Below are 17,978 nucleotides of genomic sequence, written 5' to 3' on the forward strand. Positions count from 1 at the left end.
GCTGATCCAAATTTAGGATTATGACATTTGTTAAGATATGAAAAAAAAAAGGCTAACTTGCTAGTTTTACAACAAGAAGGTACTGTTCAAACTACTTTTGATTAATTTTTTACAAAAATGATATCTCTTCAATGTTTCTAATATTTCACAGTGTACTGAGTATTGGTTTTTACTACTTTGTTCATTTACTTACACATTTATAACTGACATTTTATATGTGCTGATTAAATTTTAAAGGTCACTGAACAATCATTTTCCCCAATGATTATTATTATTTTGCACAATTTCAACTTGCACTCATTTTTACAGTCCTGGTCTACTGTGGAAAGCAAGAACTGCCTGTATAAACAAGTCATTTGAACAGGAATAATATTTAGTTAGATTACCCTCAACCTATTTTAAAACATAATTACATTGGAACATCAAATTTTAGTTCAGTTTATGTTAATATTACTAATATTGAACTGTCTAATCTTAGTATATCATATCAGGAAACAGATTAATAAAATAGATGATCTTCTACATGAAATGCAGAGCAGAAGGAGAATGTAGTTGAGAAGCCAAAAATGGGGAGAGAGTGTGGGAGAGGAGAAAGGAAAGAAAAAGGAAAGTCCATATAAGTATGATCTTGTTTAAGGTGTTTTAGTTCCTCCCAACAATGCTCTATGAAATTTGGAAAAAAATGTTAAATACCTTATACATTATTAAGGATTACACACAAAAACAAAATGTATTTCCCAAGTACCTTACTTCTTTGGATTAATTTTCTTATCATTAATGGCTGTTAATAAATGTTGATCAGTTGTAAGCGACTCTCACTGCAAAGTACTCAATCTGTCATCAAGACAACTAAAGAAAAAATTACCTTTCACAAAATAAATTGAAATAATACGCTAGATAATGAGGTAGAAACATTTCTTCCCTCTTATGCATGTTCTTTTTCCTCCACATAATTACATTCTGGCAAGCCTTAATGAAAATAGAATTTAGTAACAGTGAATAATTAAATGCTTATTTAAATTATAAAAATAAGATAATCATTCCCGCTTGTTTACACAAATCCTAATTCAAATATAAAATGCAACCACAGCAGGTTTCATAAGGAAATATTTCAATCATAGCATCATCATAACTTTCAGGTCATCTTTTTCCACTGAAGAACAACACACTCCATTACCCTATCCTGTACCTAAATTTAATATCCCCTCGATGAGCAAGTAAGCAGGTGTGAGAGAGAATGAATAAATCAGAGAAGTTGAATTGCATATTATACTTACAATCAGGAAAAAAAAGTACCTTTAAGAAGAGTTAAAAGAATCAATTTTTAAATTTTATGGACCATTTAAGTGTCTTTTGCTTAATGTCACATTATCCAATATAATGTAATGTAATATAATATATATTATAATACATAATATAATATAATATAATATAATCCAATCTCCTAATATTCCTATCTAACCACTACACAATAACACCAACAACTAGGAACAACATTAATGTTTCAACATAGATACCTACTAGTATAAAGTTACAAGTCTACAGGGTCAGGAATACAGTTATAAAAACACATATGTCCTCTGTCTCTGTGTGACTTGTATTAAAAAATAAAAGTTGCTTCAGTTGGCCAAGATATTACTCCAACAACTGTGGCTTCATATGCTCTCTTTACTGATAATGGATTATTGTGATGTTTAGAGACATCAGTCCAATAAAGGGACTAATGAGAACACATCCAAACTATTAAGTTCCAGTTTACTGAGAAACGGATGATATTAAGCACACAATATCATCTCATCTGTATTCAATATAATGTATTTTTAAGGGTAAAGGGAGGGAGGGTTAGAAACTATTAAAAACGGGTGTGAAAATACAACTTATGATCACAAATATTTTTATTAAGCCCAAAACATAATAGAGCATTACTGGGAGAACCAGTATGTTCAGTATATTTTCAAAATTGGTAAGTCTACTGAGTTGTGAGTTTTCAGAGTCTATAATATCTGAAGAAACACTGTAAGAGAGCTTCACTAACCTTCTAATGCCAGAGGATTATATTACCTTAGAAACTCAAGAAGTCAAGATGCCTTGAAAGTATAATCTCTAACAATTAACAAATCTTTGATTTATAAATAAGTTTATTTATAATGATATTTACATAATAAAACAAAACACATGAAACTCACAAGTTATACAAAGAAACTGATGTATAATAAAAACAGCAATATAGACTGACAGGCAAAAATTTAAAGAAAGATTTAATAAAGAGTTAAGTATTAAGTAGACAACTTTACTTCTAAATTTCACTTTGTCACCCACACTGAATTGGAATTGAACAATGGCTCTCTCTTTAGGAGGTCCTGTACTGGAAACTCTGGAAACTGGTAAATTATATTTTGATAAGAATTTAAAGTTAATGATCTATTTCCATGCAGTACCTAATGCTGCCTTAATACGAAGTCACATTCAGTCTGCTTTGAAGTGAAACAGCTTGTTAATCTGTTCTGCCAGGTTAGAAAAAAGTCACAAACATTTTGCTGCTGTTGGAGACGTGGCAGGAATATACTGTTTAGAGAGTAAAGAGAACTGGAGCAAAAATGACTGGGCAACAGTTTCAAGAGAAGCAAAAGCCAGGAGAGGGAAATCAATGAAAACATGCACAAGAATAGGCAGAGTAATAAGCACAGTTAGTGCAGTTGGGAAATGAACAGAAGGAATTAATCCATTGAGCAAGATAAAGGCTTCTTTAATTACTTACTATTCACTGGAAAACAACTTAGTGCCTACCCAAACAAATTCGTTCTAACAGAAGTACTTGGGAGGACCTGGGGGTGTTAGTATATGGAATGCCACCTTAAATTCAGGTTGAGTTCTTGTTGACAGTGGTGAACATCTGTTTCAAATAGCAATAAAATGAAAGCTATATAATCTATACAGCTGCATCCTTAAACATAATAAAAAAAACTTCAAATGAGACAAGCAAAAACAAGACATAAGCATTGTCAAATAAGGCACATGTAAAAATCTACACACATTATCCAGTGAAAGACAATATATATATATATATTTGGAGGTAGAAATAATTACAAAAATACTGACATTTCTAAAGCATTAGCATATTTGTTACAAACAGTCACCAACTAATCCCCATTCAGAAAACTGTTTTTTTTGTAAAATGATTATTCAACATCTTCAGGACTACCTATTTGTGGCCTTTTTTTTTTTTTAATTTCACATGTAAGCATCTGAAGAATTCAGTTAGTGGCAAAAAAGTTGTCCATACTATGAGAAATGTAATATGGAATTTATAAAAAGTTATAAATGTTCATAAACCCCACGGTCATCATAATGTAAATGTCCTTGAGTGCACCAAGTTGGTATTTCCTCATCAGTTAGGATTTAACAATTCTTTATTTCACAGGCCCATTGACGTTTTTAGTAATGTGGCTATATCTGCTGGCATACTCCCTTCGTCACCTGCAGGTCAGAAAGTGGTGTCAAAAGTTTGATAGAAATATCTTATGAAATAATTTTTTTCTCTCAAATTTTCCCTACTTTTGTGAATTCTTAATCAGCTTTCAAGGCCCAGTGTGATTCAGTGTCACTTCCTGCTAAAACCCTTCCCAAATCCCTATCTGTATTAGGGTTACGTCCCTCGAGCTCATCTTTACACTGCCAGCACAGCACCTACAGGTTATGCCGCTGATCTGATACACAGATACACAGAGATACGCAGATCTAGACCGTCTGGATCATATCCTAGTCATACAGCACACGTTTACTCCTCAGGTTCGCTAAATAAAAACATTCATGTAACAAACTGAATAGTGACAATGAAGACAACAAAACTCCTTCGTTCCAACCAAACAGAAATCATTTCACCTACACCCTTATTTTCAGTCCAAAGATACAATCATTGACTCTTTTTTTCTTTCCCAGTTAAATGAGACCCCAGAATCTAGACACTTATCCAGGTGTCTCTCTCCCTCTCTCTTTCGTTCACACACACAGACCTCAGTTATAAACTAAACTTGTGAGGCTACTTTCATCTACTCTTTTCCTTTCAGTAAAAAGCATGCATAGGAACACATACTGCAAAAATTCTCAGGGAATTCACTGACATGCTTGCCTCCAAGTTTGTCCACAGACTTGAAAACAGATTCAATTTTAAATTGAAATCCCAATTTAATATTAAATAAAAAAGCAAGATGAAGAAGACTGCATGTTAACTTGTGTAAAACAGAGAAAGAATACATATACTTACTTTCATCTGCATAAAATAACTGGTCACACACTGAAAAAAACCCTAATGTGTCACTTTTATGGGGAAGCCAGGTAATAGCGTGGGAAGGGGGATTTTGTTTGCCTTTTTGTATCTTAGGAATTTTGAACTATATGAACATATTATCTTTTCAAAAATATTTAAATAAAAAAATTTAACTTTTAATACTTTAAAAATTACTCTCTTCAAAAAGATGGAGTTGGGGAAGGGTACAGCTCAGTGGTAGAGCACGAGCGTAGCATGCAAGAGGTCCTGGGTTCAATCCCCAGTACTTCCATTAAAAAAAAAAAAAAAGATAAACCTAATTACCCCCCACCAAAAGCTTAAAAAAAAGAAAAAAAAAAGGAAAAAAAACATGGAGTGGAAAGAGTTCCTTCACTTGATGGTTCTTTCTTGTTAGTACCCAACTGCTTCAATCTGAAATTACGAAATTTTTGAATAAATGCATTTTATTACACTCTGGCACAATTAATTGCTAGTCGAAATGAAATTAATGTAAATGTTAAAGAGTTCTTAGTAAGTTAATATTATGCCATGTATTTTAAATCTTTGGATTCATAAATACTACTTATATAGCAAGTACATCATAAAATTGTGGATAAAGTTACAGATCCAATTTTAATTTCTGGGGTGTTTTTATGTCAGAGATAAGGAATGGAAGAGACAGACATTTTCAAAATCAAACTATTTATGTCAGTTGTGGCAAAATGAACTTAGTTATTGTAGCACATTTGAAATAAGTATGCCTATCCTCTTCTGTGCTATTAAATTGCAGGCCAGTTGAGGACTAAGACCACCCTTGTTATTATCCCTTTGCTAATTTGATGTCTTTCCATATAAATAAATATTAAAGTTTATGCTTACAAACAACTTACCTTCATCTACTGTGGTCATGTCTTGTTCTAGTTTCAATTTCTGTTGATTAATTTTTAGCATGGATTCTTCAATCGTCCCCAGGCTTATTAATTTTATAACTAGTACTTCTCTAAAGAAAACAAGATATGTTCATTGGTTACTTAATAAAAAATTATTTGATATATATAAACTACATTCATCACCAATAAGAATAATTTGAAAATTGTATAACAACTATATCTATAAATTTAAATTCTCTTTTCATTCAAACTACTTGAGATTGACATTTTCTGAGTACATCACTTTAAAATATCCTTTCCTATTGATGCAAGAGATGAGAAAAAGATATTTAGTCTTTAAAAATTACTGGTAAAATTGTATTACAACAAACAGTTTGGGGTTCAGGTAGGTATTCCATTTTAAAAAGGAATATGCTTTGCTTATCAAGTTCCATGAAATAATTTAGTACAAAAAGAAGGTGTAGAAAAGTATACAGATTACATGGAAGGTTTTAGTTCCACAATAAGTACTGATAAACATTTGGTTTATAAATAACATATCAATGTCTTTTGGAAATACAGTAAAATACTCTACGAAGAAAACACTGGTTGTCTGCTTACATGTGAAAATAAGAGCTGAATTATAGGTATTGTCACCTTTTAATGTCTTGTGACCAATGTCTAATTTAACCTTCACCTAAACTATCTATAACTCACATAATCCTAAAGGTAACAAGGTAACAATAGTATGCATTATTACCAAGTCTATTTGGGTCTTACATGGTCTAACAAGCAAGTTTTTTCAATTTCTAATCCTTTTCAAAGGGGCTGCACCATTGGTAATATTTCATTTTCACCAGCTGCAGAACTATTTGGACTGGGAGGTGGGAGGTTATTTTGTTTTAATTACTAGAATTTGAACAGGTTACTTAGTGGGGTTCATATTCAACACCATTGGTATAAAATACAGTAGAAGCCATGTTTTGCTGAAAATATAAAACCTAAGGGCAGGATTATCTGACAGACCATATTCCAATATTCTATGCAAATTAAACTGGCATTCGATTAAAAATGTATGTCAAGGGAGAGTACAGCTCAGCAGTAGAGTGCATGCTTAGCATGCACAAGGTTCTGGGTTCAATGCCTTAGTACCTCCACTAAAAAATAAAATAAAATAAAAAATTGATTAAAAAAATACATAAAGAAACCTAATTACCCCCCAACCCCAAAACAAAAACAATAAAAAAGAATTTCAACTGCAAATACTTACTTAGTCTGGCCCACTCTATGGCATCTATCTTCTGCTTGTTTGTCATTGTAAGGATTACAGTCAATATCATGCAGTATAACAACATTAGCTGAAGTCAGGTTTATTCCTAGGCCACCAGCTTTTGTTGACAGCAGAAACACAAAGATATCCATATCGGTGTTAAACTCGTCAATTAGATGAATCCTGTAAAATAATATACTGGGTTAAATCTCACAAAAAGGTATATAATTAAAACTGAAAACAATCACATCACATGGAAAATAAACTTGAAGATGTAAATACATGCTCATGGCATTATTTATTTTTCCTGCAGCTGTTTTATTGAAAAGACCTACCCAATTCACCAACTTTTTTCTATACCATTTATCTCCCTATTGATTCTTACTTTTAACTATTCAGATTTGATTAATCCCTAAAGAACTATTTTGTACTTTGTTTAGTGACTTCTGGCTTTTCTAAAGTCTGCATATGGCTTTTGAATCTTAACCTTTTCAGAGTCTATCAGCTACAACTCATAGACAATGTACCTGATGAACTAAGAATCTCAGTGTCAAACTATATTGGTGTATAATCTTTAGCATGACTTCTATTCTTATTTTAATGCAGGAAAAAAATTTTACTCTGGCTGATAAAAAAAAAAACCAAAGATATAATGCAGTTTAAACATACTAAAAAAAGCATTCCTCCCCCACCCCCCAATCTTTTTAACCTTTGGGGATTAAAAAAAAAACAAAAAAACCTAAACTTATTCAATTACCCTTAAAATATAAAAAGCCCAAGATTTTAAAATAATCTTGGTTGAAAGATAAAATGCTTTAGACTTAGAATGATTTTTAAAGGGGAAAACATTGATATACATATAATTTTAGCAGCTGTTTCAAAATATATTTGTATGTAATTTCAGATGAAAATTAAAGTTTTCTCATCTTAAGGTAATGAATAACTTAAAATAACCAAACATAAGACTCAAAGCAATACAATTCTATCAAATACTCTAGACATTTAAAACTCTAACATGTAATCTGTTTTGAGGGTAAAGTGGAGAGATTTTCTGAAACTAAAGTAAAGTATACCAACCTTTCAGATATCTGAGTCTTTCCATCTAATCTGAGGTACCTATGCTGATGATGTTTTAAGAGAACCTCTAAAATATCCAGCATCATGGTAAATTGGCTAAATAATACAACTCTATCACCCTGTGGAAATACATACATTAATTAGATACATTAAAAAGTTATCTAATGAAAAATTGCTTCTTTAATTTAAAAAAATCAAGTAATCATAGCTAAAATAAATTTCTTATTTTAGATTATATATAAGTAAATTATCTTCTAAACTTCAGACCTAAAATTTAATTTTCAGTTTTGATTTTTTAGAATATTTGGGAATAGCTACAAACAGTACTATTTGGATTGTGATCTTACAAATTTAAGCTAATTCACATATAAGTTGTAGTATTAGTTTACTTTACAAAGTATCTTCAAATACTAATTTTGAAGTAATACAGATTGTCACCTATGAAATATTGACAAGATTATTTTTTAAAAACATCAATATAGATGTATTCTACTAAATTCTATTAAATGGAGGAAAAGTATTCAGGAAATATGCCCAAATATATCCAAAAAATGCTCAAAATGCTAGTTTCTATAAGACTGTAGAACAGACATAGACTAAAGCTTTAAGAAAATCAAATCATGCCAGAACTGTTTTAAAGAAATGTAACTAATTGGGAAGACACAAAAGGAGGAGCATTCTTCTTTAGTACCTTCTGTTTCAATTCAGACAAGATGCATCCTAAAACTCGAAATTTTCCAGAATCTAAAATCAAGTCCATGTCTAATTGGAAATTATTAATGTGTCGATACTGTTTACAAAGTACATGTAATTCGAAGTCTGTCATAACTTCCATATCTTCAAAGATCAGGTCAGGGTTAGCCTCACAATGTGTAGGTTCCTCAAAACAAAACAAAATAATATACACTTCAAAATGAAGGTAATTTATACCAAAATCAGAACAATCTGATAAAATTGTTCACATCTGATAAACTATCTCAATCATAAAATATTTTAGTGCAACAGATACAGCAAAGGAAATTAATATTTATTTTTTAGGTACAATAAAGGGGAGGGGAGTTCTTATTGTCTTAGAAATAACATACTGAAAAATTTACAGATGAAATAATGTCTAACATTTGATCCAAAATTGTTCTGGGGAGAGTTCTAGATGAAACAAGAGCAGTAACATTGCAGATGATAACTGTAGAAAAGGGGTGAAGGTTATGCGGGCAGAAAATTTCATTATACAATTCTCCCTACTTATATATGTCTGAAAATCTCTGTAAGTTTTAAAAAACATTTACAAAGCAAATGGTTGCTTTAAACACAAAGATCTATAAGGAGAAATACAAGCAGGTGCTATGGGAGAATGAGACAAAAATAGAGGGTAACGGCTAAGACTACTGACAAAATTCAATAAAGAAGAAACAAAATTAAAAAAAAAATGGAGAAAAATGACTCACTACCCAGGACATATATTCTGAAGGATCTTTTGGGTGAAAAATAAATAAATGAAGTGCTCTATAGAAGTCTAGATCAGAAGCTGGCAAACTTTTTCTGTGAAGGGCCATTTAGCAAATATTTTTTAGGCTCTGTAAGCAAAAATGATCTGTTTTACAGCTACACAACTCTGCCTTTATATTGAGAAAGCAGTCAATACAGAAACAAAAGGGCGTGGCCATGTTAGAAAAAAACTTTACTTGGAAAAACAGCCACTGTTCTATTGCTCCTGAGGTAGACTGTCACTCCTCATTGGCTCTTATGTCTCCAAAATTATTTTGAGCTTTGTCTTAAAAATGTTTTCCTTAATATGTGGTTAAAGGGTTAATATGCTCATTAGGTTCAACAGTCTGATTTTTAGACTGACAATGAACCTCATGTTTAACACTGTTAATAAAGACTAGTGCTAGCAAAATGTGAAATTCTTACCTTTAGCATAAGCTGAGACATTTCCTTGAGTTTTTCAGCTGTGTAATACTGGCGATGTAATAAAGGATGATTGGCCATTTTTCTCAATTGCATCATGACATTGCACATTTCTGTGTTTTTTTCTGTGATCCAAAAAGTACACATTAAAAAAAAAAACAAAACAAATAACCAAGCTGACAGCTGTTTGTTAAAATACATCTCAGTGCAACAAGAAGTTTAATAATTATTTCTTCAAATTCCAACTAACTTAAAAAAATGAGCAAATCTCACTATCATATAAGTAAACAAAATGTAGCCCCAGTACAGGATTATTTTTTCACATAAAATCGTGAAAATCAAGTTATACCCATGTTATTGATAGATTTTTTCAATCTGTTGAAAAGACCCAAATAGAGTTGCTCCTGCTTCTCTGACATTGCACACAGCTCAATTCGATCTTTCTTTGGGGGTAGTTGCTTGAGAACCTGAGAAAGGAAAACAGTTAAAGCAAATAAATTCAAATAAAGAGGAAAAGATATTTTAAAAAAGCAATCATAATAAAAAATATGCAGATAATGGTTACCTCTTCTTTTACTCTTCTGAGAATAAATGGTTTTATAATTTGTTTTGCATGTGCTATTCTCTCCTTTTCATATATACTTTGCTCATCTGCAGATTTCTAAGTAAAATAAGAACATGTCCTTTTAAATTATTCATTTAAATGATCACAATAACATTACACAACCTGAAAATCTCCCTCACTACCATCTGTAGTTATTTCCCACAGAAACTCAATTTCATTCGAGATGAAACTTCATATTTGAATTCTGGGCTATAATCTACTTCTTAAAGCTTCATATTTATTTTGAGGCTTTGTGACATGTAATTGTGAACTCTGCATAGGTAATGAAATTAAACTGAACTAGGATGGTGTTCAGAAGTAATAAGCTGATAAGTCGTTACTGATTACACAGATAACCTTCATGAAAAAAAGGTGTGTGTTTAAGCAGGTAGGGATGAAGGGGAAGAGAGAGGAAAGGAGGAAGAGAGAGACAGACAGTAAAAAACTTGTGTTTATGTGTTGAAAATGGCCCGAAAAGAAAGCTAGTGCAGGTGATGCAAATCATATCATCTCAAGAAATGTGACAGTTCCTGTTATTTTGGAGAAGTGAAATTTTATTCTGTGATGTAAAGGAGTCCGCCATACGCTATGATCTGCTAGACCATCAAGCGGGAGGGAATGTGTTAGTGAGAAATTAGAGAGGCAGTTAGTTTGCAGTGGAAGATTATCACATAGAATTCTTGTAAAACACATGTGATTTGAGAGAGAGAGTAAGAATCTAATAAACAATGCTATAAGGAAAATTTGAGAGTTCTTGAAGACTACTTTTTCTAAGCAATAGGGAGAATATTAATCAGATTTTCTTCTAAAGAGTATTTCTTTACCGTGACTTTCAAAAATTGTTACTTTTGTATTTACAGAGTTTTATTTCAAAATATATTTCCTAATATAGGAATCTTCTAGATATTCTACTTTTGCCCAGTTCTATAGTTTACCTATAAAGAAATGCTGATTTTTAATGAAGAAGACATAGTAATCAAACTTTCCCCACATATTATATATCTGAGCCATCCAATAATTTAAAATTGTCATTCTTCAAAAAATTAGAATAATAAAAACCAAAACTTTTAGACACTGATTATAGAAGTCACCTATTTAGTTCCCATTGTATTTCAGATGACTTCCCAACTCATCCAAGTATAGGGATATCAACTACTTAAAAGTTATTTCATAGCACGTATGTACCACAAAAACAAGAAAAAAAGACAAAATAGGAAAGTGGCCCAGGTAAAACACAAAGTAACATATTTGAGAGAAAATATGAATTTATGCTTACTGTCTTAGAAGAAAACATTCTTCGTATTTCACTGGTGCTACTACTGAACATGTGTGGCATAACAAAATTCAATAGCGACATGAGTTCTAACAGATTATTCTGCACAGGTGTGCCTGTGAGCAGCAAACGGTTATTTGCCTGTGAACAGTAAATTTTAGATTAGTGGTTTTTTTTTTAAGAGCCACATCCTTCTTGTCTATACCACTCAGTGAGGAGAAAAAGAAATTAAAACTATTATTAGTAATGTAACATTCTGTTGAAAGGTAAGTAATTTATAAAAATTATCATCCATGTACTTTAAGGTACAATGTGTAAAACTAATACTCTCATTTTATAAGTAGATAACTGATGTTCTCATATTACTTTTATGAAGTAATGAAAGAAGATAGATTGTATCTGTATTCATAAACTTTATCTTATAGAACAAAGGTCGGCAAGTTGAAGCTCATGAACTGAGAACGGCTTTTAAATCTTTAAAGGTTGTTAAAAAAAGAAAAGAGAGAAAGAAAAGAAGAAGTGACAATAGCTGAATGGCCACAAAGCATGAACTGTTCACTTATCTGGTCCTTTACAGAAAAAGTTTGCTGTTCCCTGATATAAAGTAGTATATACATTGAAATACATAATTCAAAATTTCATCATAATTGGAAAAATTCACAGAACACCCTTACATTAATTGTCATAAGGTGCTGGTAGCGGATGGAGCCCATGTTCTTCAGCATATGCCCCTCATCAAAAATTGCATAATTAAGTTTCAGCCGACGAAACAGACTACGGTCATCAGAACTGCTGATTGCACAATTATACCTGTCACCAAAAGGAAAAACAATCTCTAAGGTTATACCTTTAAGAGTGTGGACTCAGGTGAGATGTAATATTTTCTAAAATTATTTTTACTGATAAACTTCTAATAGCCACTACCTAAAAGATACCACTAGACACAGTTGGTATTCAAAGAAATAATGATGTACTTATAGCCAGTAATTATTGATATACATGTAATTAGGTTACAAAAGTGGCAATTTATAGTTAAAAGACAATTTATATGTTATAATGTAATTAGACAACTTCTACACATCTAGGAAGAGGCCAGTTTGGGTATAATTTATATGTAATCTGCAAGTGTTATACACTTTGCCAATTTATGAACTGTTGTTATTTTAAGAAGCACGGAAAAAAAGGACACGAAGCTAAGATATTTCTGTTAAGACTATAATATCACTGCATTAAACTAGTAGAGTGAATCCAAGAAATAATAGTTAAGAGCAGCCGGCAGTAGAAGACTATCTATATATGAAAATGGAGTCCACTTTATTAAGAAAAGATGAATTTTGGATGAAATCTTTTAATCATGATCTCTTACAGAACTAGCAAAAAAACTGCTATCATAGTAATTATACACCAAACTGAAAAATCCTGAATCTTCAACATAAGTCATTCCATTACTTTTGTTGCATAGTTCTTAGCATATACTTTTCTTCATTTTACTACTAATATTTCTAAACATAATTTTTTTTAATACTTACGTGGTCACAATTACATTATATTCTTCATATTTACTATGAATGTTATATCTAATCTGTTTACGTTCTTCTTGAGAACCTAGAATTTAAAAATGATACACACGTATTGATTGTATTTATTGTACTTTACTGTATGTTAAAGTTTTAAAGAAATTTCCAAAGCTAAAAGCAAAATGACATTCTTACCATAGTAACAGAGTACCTTTAAAGTGGGGCACCATAAATTAACTTCCCTTAACCAGTTATCTATGAAACAAAAGAGATATTACTCGCATCTGCTACAACAGGGTATATGTGTGTAATGAAATGAACACTAAAGTTTGACAAGTTCTATCAAGAAATTTTCTTTTATTAAATAATACAAAATGTTTTTTAAAAATCACAGACCCTTCACAATTTTATTCCTGATGATTAAAATGACTTTGAGATTTTGAGGCATCAATGAAGAGCAGAGGGCCAAATATTCTATTTATAGTTGATTATTAATTTCTAACTTAAAAAGTGATTTCTTTTTTGGTTATGTTCATACGTACAAACATTCTCTTACTCCGATCAAGCAAGAATGAAACAGTAATCTAAGTGGATATGAACTGCATACTTTCTCAATAAATGTTTAATTATAAATTTAAAAACATTTAATTTATCTGAAATTAAATTAAATAATTTTAAAATAATTTTAAAATATTATAAAACAAATGATCTTATCAAAGGGTATTTGATCTATAATAACTTATAAGCTGTATAAATTGACTTATACTGGAGTTATTTTCTTTAAAAAGACTATCCAGTACAATCACACACACATATACATACACAAAGGAGGGAGAAGTGTAAGGAGACCACAGAAATTGATATTCACCTCCCCAAACTAAGAAACTGCACATACACACAGTTTTTCTTCTCCCAATATAAAACACTTATTCAGTCAAGCATGACTGTCCACAGTAGTACAAACCTATAGTTGACGCTGGAACAACGATCAGATGAGGACCTTTATTACCCTCCTGATACAGGTATGCCAGGAATGCAATGGCTTGAATAGTTTTTCCAAGGCCCTTAAATTAAAAGTTTAAAATATATTAAATTTTGAAACAAATAAAAAACCCAAATAAATACTGGAAAAATTAAAGAAAAAAGAATATTTCTGGTTTTATTATGATTCCTCATAATACAACTGAGAATTTCTACCATGTTCTTAGTTCTCAGTAACACATAAAACATATCATAATCTCCAGATGAGACTACAATTTAGTTTAATGAGTAGGATGTATCTCAACTGCTAGTTAATATGTGATACACATTAATATGGATGACCTCTGCTTGCATAAAAGGATATAACTGTTAATATAAACCAAAGTTTAATACGTACTGGATGGATAGAGAATGATGTTCCAATGACTACTTGGAGTTGTATATATACCTATTACCTAGCAATTTCACTCCTAAGAATATATTCAAGAGATGAGAGTGTATGTACATAAAAAGACTTGTGTAAGAATGCTGATGTACTTTTATTATAACAGTCACACACTGGAAATAACCTAAATTGCCATCAACTGGAGAATAAACAAATTGCAGCATATTTATACTATGAATTACCACATGCCTCCCTTCCCCTACCCCACAAAAAGAAAAAGGAAAAAAAAAGCACCAAACTGCTGATAGATGTAAGAACACAGATGAATCATAGTAACTTTATGATGCACCAAAATGAACCAGGATCAACCAGTATATACTGTATGGATCTATTTATATAAAATTCAAAATCAGAAAAAATTATTCTGTGGCGATAGGCATCAGAATAGTAGTGGTGGTAATGACTGAAAAGGAACATGACGGAACTTTCTGGGATGATGGAAATGCTGATCTCAGAGGCATGTACATACGGGTGTACATATACATATAAAGTCATTAAGCTGAATATTTCTGTATTTTATTTCAAGTAAATTATACATCATTAAAGTATCATATTAAAAAAAAAAAGGCTATCGAGGAGGTGAGCTCCTCAGGAGAGCTAAACATTACCAACTGTTAGGAACTGAATTGCCCCCTACCCCAAATTTACACCAGGGATGTGTGCATAGAGAAAAAGCCACATGAGGACACAGCAAGGTGGCCACCTGCAAACCAAAGGGAGCGGCCTCAGGAGAAACCAAACCTGCCATCATCTTGATTTTAGCCCTCCAGCCTCCAGACTGTAAAGATTTCTGTTGTTTAGGCCACCCTGTCTCTCGTATTTTGTTATGGCAGCCCTGGCAGACACGAACTTATTACAAATATTGTCCTTTACAGGTTACAAAAACAGTTTCACATAATATACCTTATTTGATACCAAATATAATCTTATGGTACAGAAGTTACCTATGTTTTATTAATATTGACTCTGAGAGGTTAGGTCATTTGGTAAGGATTAGACAGCCCATGAAAGACAGAGCTGGGACCCAGAGCCCAAATCTACTTCCCAAGTCCAGTTTCCACAACTATACTATTCTATATGTTATATATAATATCTAACTATTTTGAAATCCTGCATGTATTATTCACTTTTCTATCAGAAAAACAGCATCTTTGTTTTAATGGAAGTATGAGGTCTGTGTGGGAACTGCCTTAAAATACTAAAGATTACTTTACTAGAAGCTAACTAGAGAACAAGGGTTATTATTTTTGCTATTTTTATTTTGCAAATCTAATACAAAATGTAATACATATATATTTAATAAACATTTTCTCCACAGAACATAACTCATTTTTAATAAACACTTTTTAAAAAGTATAGCTAGAAGAAGGAGGGTAAAGTTTAGATTAAAGGTCAAGTTTCTACATGACAATACCTAGATTATTAGCTATGATGAACTTCCTAAGTTTAGCTTCAAGTAAAATATAATTTGGAAAAGAAAAGAAACTCAAGAGACATCTAATAAAAGGAAAATGGCTGAAATGATGTTGATAATAAATGTGTAGATTTATTTATTGACAAGAACATGTATCTATGATAAAGTTTAACAGCAGCTATAGAAAAGCGCATATAGTAAAATCTCACTTAGTGTAACATATGTGTACGTATGTACATGCACGTATGTATGCATACACACACACCCCAGCAGAAGAAAATACTCTACAAAGATATACACCAAAATAGTACTTATTTTAAGGTGGCAGGATTAAGCTGATTTTGTTTTTTTCTTTCTATTTTTGTGTAATATTTAATTTTAAAAACACATATGTTTATTACTTTGATAATGAGAAAGACAATAAATCTATTTTTACTTTTGAGGGGCGAGCAAGGAGGTAAGAACTAAGATAAGCAATAGAAAACCAGAAGGGGTGAGAAAGGTTACAACATACTTTGGTAAGAGCAGTAAACTAACAGGGTCTAGGGAAATTTTCATTTTTTAAATGACGCCAAGGATGCCTTTTAATGACAAATACTAGAAATAGAGTTCTACTTACCATTTCATCTGCCAAAATGCCATTAAGTCCGTGTTTATGTACCAAAGCCAGCCAATTCAAACCAACCTTCTGATAGGGCTTGAGTGACAAACTGGTAAAGAGAGAGTTAACCGAATATTATAGATTTATACTTCTACTAGTTTTCTCTACTACTTTTCTGAGAAAAGGTTTAGGTTTACAATGAAGTACCTAACTCTAATCTTACCTTTTAATTTACTGTTAAGAGCTATCTACACTTAGGAAAACGAACTCAAAACATAACACATTTTTTTGATCTCTCAAGTATTATTTTGTATTTGATTCATTTCTTTTGGCAATAAGAATTACAAAGATTATGTTCATATTTTATCACAATGTAATGCCATCAAAATTACTACATAAATGACCAGAATATTAACTATGATAGATAACATATTACTAACCTAATGTTTATACTAGAAAATTGTACTGAACTGATTTGAGTATTAGCACATGGAGAAACTTAAAGTATTAGGACCAAAACATAAACATAACTTACTACTTTGTCAGACTGACTTAAACCCTTTCTGAATGAATGCTAATCACTTCTCATATCAGTGGTATGTATAACTCCAGAACTTGTAGGCATATTGGTATTTATGTTTAAACTCTGTATAAACATAAATTTGCTAGGCAACAACAAACACCAGTCAGTGGAAAGCAGCAGGGAAGTGTCCAAAATCTTATATAATCTGCAAACACATAAACAGACTAATCCCTTGCTTCGAAGGTAACATGGAAGTGTTATAAAGGGACAAAAACAATATATTTTTTTAAAAGTTTAAGTGGTTAAAAACTAATAGCACTTATTTATTGAACATCTATTACACACATATACAAAGATAACATTTTGAAGTATAACTTCATTCAGTCTTTTAATATCCTATAAAGGTAGCTATTACCATAATTTTAACAGATTAAAAAAACCCAAGGCTCAGTAATTTGCCTGAGGTTGCAAAGCTACAAAGTCTTACAGCTAAGATTTTAACTCAGAAAGTCTCTCTCACTCAAAAGCTCATTCTTATACTCACTAGGACAGCATACACCATATGAACATGAAAACCTAGGACAAGGCCATGCTTCCCATTCTCCAGCTTTTATCCTGCCCCTTAATTTCCTGTTACACCACCCTATCTGCACATAGGGAAGGGGTGTGGACACAGCTATGGGTGTGATAAATGCTAGGAGTCAAATTCTGAAACCACGAAACCTTAATTAGAACAGGGTAAAAGAGGTGGGGTAGAAATATATCTTAATCTACATTTCAACTGCGGAGTGTACAGTCTATAAAACATGTCTCATTTGAAAAATTAAAAGTATAGGCAGGAGAAATCAGCAGTATTGCTGAAGTCTTTACAGTTCACTCTTAAAAATGTCTTTGCCTTCTTGCCCAATACAATTTCTATGCCACTATAGAAATAATAATAAACAGAACATATTATCATAGATACTTTTCAGATCCAAATAAATTCTACTATACTAGTGGTGAGAGTAAATGCTAATCGTGGAACTCCAGACACTATACAATGAGCTTTCCATGCCTCATTATTTAATCTATACTATAAAGTGGATACTATTATTATCATCCCTATTTTACAGATGAGAGTTCTCTGGGATTCAGAGGAGTTAAGCAACTTGCCCAAGGTCACACCTATCCAAATCCATGTCTGCAGTGGCAGAGCTGGTATGTAATCCAGGTCTAATCCAGAGCTCAGC

General features: G+C 31.7%; 1 protein-coding gene across 5 annotated transcripts in view; it reads right to left on the reverse strand.

The window, feature by feature from the left end:
* Positions 1-2,120: 2,120 nt before the first annotated feature.
* SMARCAD1 (SNF2 related chromatin remodeling ATPase with DExD box 1) overlaps positions 2,121-17,978 on the reverse strand; it is a 72,362-nt gene continuing 56,504 nt past the window's right edge. For all 5 annotated transcript variants that reach the window (XM_045515697.2, XM_010953548.3, XM_010953547.3 and 2 more), the window contains 14 exons: positions 16,245-16,335; positions 13,750-13,849; positions 12,981-13,040; positions 12,798-12,873; positions 11,943-12,078; positions 11,272-11,409; positions 9,957-10,052; positions 9,741-9,858; positions 9,395-9,516; positions 8,175-8,363; positions 7,484-7,602; positions 6,407-6,589; positions 5,158-5,267; positions 2,121-3,477 (listed from right to left, as the gene is read on the reverse strand). In XM_045515697.2, coding sequence (XP_045371653.1) covers positions 3,416-3,477; positions 5,158-5,267; positions 6,407-6,589; positions 7,484-7,602; positions 8,175-8,363; positions 9,395-9,516; positions 9,741-9,858; positions 9,957-10,052; positions 11,272-11,409; positions 11,943-12,078; positions 12,798-12,873; positions 12,981-13,040; positions 13,750-13,849; positions 16,245-16,335 — 1,600 coding nt within the window. In that variant the 3' untranslated portion in view covers positions 2,121-3,415. The remainder of the gene's footprint in view (positions 3,478-5,157; positions 5,268-6,406; positions 6,590-7,483; positions 7,603-8,174; positions 8,364-9,394; positions 9,517-9,740; positions 9,859-9,956; positions 10,053-11,271; positions 11,410-11,942; positions 12,079-12,797; positions 12,874-12,980; positions 13,041-13,749; positions 13,850-16,244; positions 16,336-17,978) is intronic.

The sequence above is a fragment of the Camelus bactrianus genome, chromosome 2, assembly GCF_048773025.1.
Source record: "Camelus bactrianus isolate YW-2024 breed Bactrian camel chromosome 2, ASM4877302v1, whole genome shotgun sequence".
NCBI lineage: Eukaryota > Metazoa > Chordata > Mammalia > Artiodactyla > Camelidae > Camelus > Camelus bactrianus.